Here is a 7392-nt window from a genome sequence, read left to right on the forward strand (position 1 = left end):
GAAAATCATGGATGCAAAGGGTGCCTTACACCTTCCCTTTGTATAAATTACCCCCCGAACTCAAGATTTCTTTTAAAGGTTTTTTTTTCTGTTCTTTTAGCCTTTCTATAATTTGGATAAAATAAAAGTCGGTGGCGACTCTTGCTATCCGCGACATTTCAAATAAAGTCAGTTCACCGTATTACAGAACTGATGACTCTGTTGGGGATTTTTCGATTAAAAGAGGGGTTACCTTAAAAGCTTAGGATTCACTTAAATGTTTTCTATTATTTGCTTTGTTTGCTTTATTTTTCAGGGCTGTCTTGGGAATTAAATGAAGGACGAATCCTACACCCGGATTCAAGTACACCTAAGATAGGAAGTGGCATAGTCATGGCGACCTCCTTCATGTATGTGGAGGATTGGTCAATATGAGAGTTCACGCTTAAGTTAGGCCTCTATGGATGTTTGCATGCTTCTCTTGTATGAGGGAGGTTCGTGCGGATGTCTGTGGGTGCGCCGGAGCTTAAGGACCTTTAGTTACCTTTAACCCATCTTGACTTTTAGGAACGTAGTGGGGGGACTACTCTTGATGTATGTTGAGAGCATAGTCGCTACCCGATACTACAACTCAGATAGGCTCTTCCTCAAAGTATCATTGCATGGTATGTATGTATCATGTTCGAGGGTGCTTTAGGAGGGTCGACAATTCTGGGTAACTCGGTAGAACCCGTTGCTGATATCATCCTTATCTTTAGAAGTGCCTTTTGGGAAGGGTATCTCCCATGGTCGAAACCCCATGCAAGCCAAGCCTAAGGAAATTGTGTGATTTGTGTGGACTTATTTGTGTTTATGTATCATGCATACATGCATCATTCAAGTATATCATGACTAACCCATTTCAAGGAATTAAAGGATCTTAACCGTGTGCTGTTTTGTAGGTTTTTGAATATGGAAATCAAAGTTCGTAAACCGTTCTTCCTTAATTTCAAGAAAGTGCCTACACCACTGAAGGTTTTTTGTGACAACATCTCTGGTTCTCTCAGATTCAGTGAGTCTCTCAACATGCTTATAAGTTTGGTGCGAACTAATGTGGATGAAGTTCTTCTCAACACTATGATTCAGTTCTATGATCCTCTGCTACATTGCTTCACCTTTAGAGATTTTCAGTTAGTACCATCCTTGGAAGAGTTCTCATACTTGCTAGGACTTCCTGTACTTGATCGAATTCCTTATACTGGTAAAGAAGAAGATCCTAAATGGGAAGACATTGCGGCTGCCCTACACCTACCAAAAGCTGAAATTGAGAAGGTTTGGATTAGTAAGAAAGAATATTCTGGATTACCTCTTGACTTCCTCTACGAAAAGGCGGAGATTTTTGCTAAGGCTTCAAGCATGGATGCTTTAGAGGGTGTTTTATCTTTGCTAATTTATGGGCAATTATTATTCCACCATTATGACAAAATTGTTGATGTGGCTGCTATCAAGATATTCCTCAGTAAGAATCCCGTTCCTACTCTACTTGGTGACTTTTTACATTCTATTCATTTTCGAGCGTCAAAAAGGAAAGGTTGTATTCTTGGATGTGCTCCTCTATTACATAAGTGGTTTATTTCGCACTTACCCCGCTCTGTAAGAAAGAATGAAGAAGGATTAACTTGGGCTCAGAGAATCATGAAGCTTTCTTTTGACGACGTCATCTGGTACCAAAAGGAGTTTGAGAGAACTTTATTGTTTGATTGTTGTGGAGAATTCCTCAACATACCTCTTCTTGGTGTTCATGGAGGAATAACATATAATCATATTTTGGCTCGACATCAGTTTGGTTTCGCTTTAAAAGACAAGCTGTGTTCCTTATATATTAGTGCAAAATATTTCAGCTATGATTCCGATGAAGCTAAGAAAAGAGATCTCTTCATTAAAGCCTGGTCAAAAATAAAGAAAGTTGGTGCAAAAGACATAGGGAGAAGAAACTACATCCCATTAGACCCATACTTCCAATGGATCTATGACAGAGTTGTGGAGTTTGGGATGCCATACCCATCTGATACGCCTATAGTACCAAGAATAGCTCCTCCTGCTGTTCCGATTGCGTTTGTGCCATATGTCCCTGCCCCAAACGAAGATCTTGTTGCAACTGTTAACCAATTGAAGAGAGAAAGGGATGACTTTGAGAGACGTTTGCGAGAAGCAGAAGTTGAAAAAGAAGTATTGATAGAAAATGCTAAAGAGCGAGAGACTTTACTTGACTACTTTTGTCAAAAATGGAAGATCGGAGATTTTGTTTCTCCAAATCAGATCAATTCATGGGAGGAGGAAATTTCCAACATTGTCCAAGAAAGAGAAGAAATGATCAAGGCACACAAGGAAGAAGTCAAGACTTTGAAAAGGAAGCGTCGTCAGGAAGACAAAAGTCCCAGATTTTAGATTTCTATGTTTTATTATTATTATTTTCTTTTTTTTTCGCGTCTTCACTTTGATGTAACCAAAGGATTGTGACCATATGAAATCGTAATTTAATTAATAATAATGTTTTTCCCTTTGTTTCAATATGTGTTAAAGTCCTTTAATTCCTTGAAAACATTGCATGTGCATAAACATTCCATTCATAAAAATCACATCACAGGTTTTATAAAGCGAATATCTCATCTTTCCGCTGTTTATTTCAGTGAGAAAAAATGGATCTTGAACAATCTGTCAAAAATCTCCAAGCTCAGAATGTTGAGTTCCAAGCTTTAATTCTGAATTTGTCCAAGGGGCAAGACGACCTGAAATCCCTCTTGACTAAGAAGAAGAAGAAGGCTAAAAAACCAATGGGTGTTCTCAACCTAGGAAGAAGATTCAAAGGCCCTCTCAAAAAAGCTGAAGAAGCTGAAATTCCCAAAGACGAGGAAGAAGATAATGATGCTAGTATCAATACCAACGCCGGAAGCAATGTAGGCTCTGCTAATCAAGATGATACTGAGGAAGACTATTTCTATGAAGAAGACTATCCTGATGAGAGGTACAGGCTACTAGAGGAACGGTTGAGAAATATGGAAATTCAGAAGGTACCTGGGCTGGATTTTGAAGAGCTAGGGCTCATTCCTGGAGTCATCATTCCTCCAAAGTTCAAGACTCAAACTTTTGCTAAATATGATGGAGTCTCCTGCCCCAGGATGCACTTGAGATCGTATGTGAGGAAGATCCAACCTCATACGAAGACAAGAGACTATGGATTCATTTCTTCCAAGAGAGTTTGTCTGGGACTCAACTGGAATGGTACTATCAACTGGAGAGTGCCAAGATTCATACATGGGAAGACTTGGTCGGTGCTTTCTACAAGCAATACCAATACAATTCTGACCTCGCGCCAACTTGCATGCAACTACAAAGCATGCCCATGGGTCCTAACGAAAGCTTCAAGGAGTATGCTAAAAAATGGAGAGACCTGGCCGGCAGAGTTCAACCTCCCTTAGCTGACAGAGAGTTGGTAGATATGTTTATGAGTACACTGACTGGTCCTTTCTATAGTCATTTGCTGGGAAGTTCATTATCTGGATTCACTGAACTTATACTGACTGGGGAACATGTCGAGAGTGGCATCCGAAGTGGTAAGATTCAAGTGGCTCCATCCTCAGGTGCTACAAAGAAGAATTTCAATGGGAAGTTAGAGTCCAATGTTGTGTATGGGCAGAAAAGGAGAAACCATGACCAATCTATTAGGGCAGTTCTGATCTCCACATCGGCGCCTCAACAAGGTCGTCAAAACAAGCAAGACACACCCAGGCGTCAATTCACAAAGATCAATATATCGCTAGCTCAAGCCTTACAACATCTGCTAAAGGCAAATTTGGTTACCCTGAGGGATCCTCCTAAGAATCCTAACACCTCTGCTCCTAGTTACAAACCCAATGCGAGGTGCGCATATCATTCTAATAGTCCTGGACATGACACAGAGAATTGTTGGTCGTTGAAGAATAAGATCCAAGATATGATCGACGCAGGCGAAATTGAGTTTGACCCTCCTGCAACCCCTAACGTGATCACTGCTTCCATGCCTAATCACAACAAGACTGCTGATACTATGGATGGCTAGAAGGATGTCTTTCGAATCATTAGATTTACTTTTATTTGCAAATTTTCTTTTCTGTTTGTATAAACATTCGACTTATGATAGACATTATCTGTTTCAATAATCATCATTAGTGCATTGCATATGTTTGTCTTGAATAAATTACTTCGCTTTCCCTCATTTAAATCGTGTCTTTACTTTTTATTTATGTTGTGATGTTTAACTCCTTCTAAGCTGTAAGTCTTTTGAGGGAGGATGGCGAAAATGATACTGCAACCTCATACAATATGCTTTTGAACGGACTATGCTGACGATGTACATGCATGTTTCAATTCCTAAATAGTGGAGATATAAGGATGTTAATCCCTCGTCAACCCCTTTTGAGCCTAAGGAGTAGAAGTTTGCTTTCATATGCAATTTAAAACCCTTGATCTTAACCTAGGCATGGTAGTTACCCAGTTAACTCAATTATACTAGCCGTTGTTTACACAAATAATGATGGGTCCCTGCAACCATTAAGTCAGGCAGTCAAGATCCACCAGAAAGAAAAAAAACTGTTAAGTCAAAATCTATGAAGGAGACTTATCGAAAATCGAAATATCCCGCTGATTGTAATCTCAAAATAAACAGTTCAGGAAAAAGTTAGGAACAACAAAGTCCAAAAGAGGTCACTACAAATCCTCGACAAAAGAAAACATTTCAAAAGAGGTCACTATAAATCCTCGACAAAAAGAAAGTATTACAACAAAGGATGACTGCCTGTCCAAATTAAACCTCTGATACTTTAACCATCATCAAACATCAATATTACAACTTCAAGCTTTGCTAAAGGCTTAAACACAGAATTAACTGAGCATAGGATCGAAGAACATCACGAAGATTGGGATGGGTATAAATAAATTTTTGCGCCATTATCCTTTATTTCTTAAACCGTGAACCAAGCCACGTTACAACCCTTGAAAGTCCTAACTGAAGCATGGTTAGTTCGAAAGCATACTGTCACCAAAAAAGGTATCCTGACTCCTTAAGGTTTACCACAGATGCTGAGTTGATACTTCGTTTTTTATAAACATCACGTTTTTATAAACATCACGCTTTGACATCTCCTGTTTTAATGTTTTTCAAAAACTCAAGACAGACATATGCATTGCATCTCATGAATTCATTATTAAACATATTCTACTACATAATTTCAAGTGTTAGCATCAGAAAGAATCTGCACAGGGTACAACTAATGACTAAAAGTCATCCCGACAGACGAAACTATCTCGGTAGCAACATCTCTTATAACTGACTCAGTTGATTAGAAGTCAATGAATACAAGGGGCATGACATGCTTCGACTAGTCAATCTGAGGCAATCAGGTCAAGATTCAGAGCATCACTCAGAAACGTCAAACAAACAGGGGCATACAACCAAGGGGGTCTGAAGCTACCTCTCGATCAGTCAGGGGCATCATCCTCAGTTTATGATTACTGGGGGCATGTCATCCATAATACACATCTCATAAAGTCCTCGCAAGGCGAATCTCTTCAAGCTCCCTATTAGTCGGGGCAAAGCTATGCAAAGCATGTTCGACACTTCGATCAATACTCATTGGTGTGTCCCAATCAATACACGTCCATGAATGTCAGTTACTATAACCACTGGGGGCAACGTTCAAGACATCCATATCTTCCCACAAAGCCGGTTTCACAGGATCATATCCCCACATAGTAATCATTAAGAAGATACCTTCAAATGTTCTCGTCCCAACAAAGACTTAGTTCTTCAACGGAGTTTTACATCATCGACACTGCCGATTCCCCGACTCTTTTCTCTTCTCCAAACAAGGTTATTCATCTCTCTTACCCCCAGTCAGGGTACATCAAGATCAATCATTTAAATGGCTCTCATCCCCAAGCAGAAGCCAAAAATCCCCAACTATGTATCGTCGGGTTCTGTACTCTCCACAACAGTCAAGGATTTATTTTCCCCGCCAGACGCTGCTACAATCTTTTACCATTATTAAACATTTTGCATTCATACATCACACGCCTCATGGCACACACATAACATATATACGCCTCATGGCATATGCATACAATCTCATTCATTTCAAAAATAAACATTACAATACATGCATCACGACATTGCATAAAATTAATACTGCTTTTTCAGTCTATTCCTACAAATCAAATGAATAGTATCTTCTAGATATAATGCAGAGATAATCAAGTCAACGATTTAATTCTGACGCTCATTCAAGACAGAGATTTAGTTCTGACACTTAATTTTGGATATCTTTCAAAGATAGTTCAGAGACAATCAAGACCAAGATTTAATTCTGATACTTAGTTCCGGGTATTCTCCAGAGATAGTTTAGAGATAATCAAGATAGAGATTTAATTCTGATACTTAGTTCCGGATATTCTATAGAGATAATTCAGAGATGATCAAGACCAAGAATTAATTCTGATACTTAGTTCCAGGTAATGTCCAGAGATAGTTCAGAAATGATCAAGACCAAGATTTAATTCTGATACTTAGTTCTGGGTATTCTCCAGAGATAGTTCAGAAATAATCAAGATAGAGATTTAATTCTGATACTTAGTTCCGCGTATTCTCCAGAGATAGTTCAGAAACGATCAAACCAAGATTTAATTCTGATACTTAGTTCTGAGTATTCTCCAAAGATAGTTCAGAGATGATCAAGACCAAGATTTAATTCTGATACTTAGTTTCGGGTATTCTCCAGAGATAGTTCAGAGATAATCAAGACAGAGATTTAATTCTGACACTTAGTTTCGGGTATTCTCCATGAATAGTTCAGAGATAATCAAGAGACTTAGATCTAATTCTATCATCACGAACGGTGTAGACACGATCAACCTTCCAAGATCTAATTCTATCATCACGAACAGTATGGACACGATCAACTTGTTAGAACAAGATTTGTTCTGATCAATACTCTTAGTTTTGATGATAACAAGGATATGAATTTTGTGTGAGATAATGTGGTACTCTAATACATTGCAATTTCCCTTTCAGGAAATATATAAAGAGTATGCACAAATCAGCGCTCAGAAGCTTTGACTCAGAAGGTTCAACATGCAACATCAAAACATGGTCTGGCAAGACATCAAAAGATGGTCAAGGCAGAATCGGAACATGGGTCTATGGAAGCATCAGAAGAACTTGTGTTCAGAAGCAGAAGCACTGAAGTTCTCATGGTATCACGCTCAGAAGCACTTCAAGGTCAGAAGACAAGAAGATGCTATGCACCAAGCTGTTTGACTCTGATGATATTCAAGCGTTGTATACACAAACATCAGATCAGAAGAAAGTACAGGTGGCAGGCTACACTGACTGACAAAAGG

General features: G+C 38.9%; 1 protein-coding gene across 1 annotated transcript; it reads left to right on the top strand.

Moving 5' to 3' along the window:
* Positions 1-930: 930 nt before the first annotated feature.
* Positions 931-2406, top strand: LOC131635405 (uncharacterized). Its single transcript, XM_058906025.1, has one exon. It carries the CDS (start codon positions 931-933, stop codon positions 2404-2406), a length of 1476 nt encoding a protein of 491 aa, XP_058762008.1.
* The last annotated feature ends 4986 nt before the right edge of the window (positions 2407-7392 follow it).

The sequence above is a fragment of the Vicia villosa genome, unplaced genomic scaffold, assembly GCF_029867415.1.
Source record: "Vicia villosa cultivar HV-30 ecotype Madison, WI unplaced genomic scaffold, Vvil1.0 ctg.001479F_1_1, whole genome shotgun sequence".
Lineage (NCBI taxonomy): Eukaryota > Viridiplantae > Streptophyta > Magnoliopsida > Fabales > Fabaceae > Vicia > Vicia villosa.

What these genes read in the sequence shown, in the direction of transcription:
- LOC131635405 (XM_058906025.1), top strand. Translation starts at nt 931, where the DNA reads ATGGAAATCAAAGTTCGTAAACCGTTCTTCCTTAATTTCAAGAAAGTG.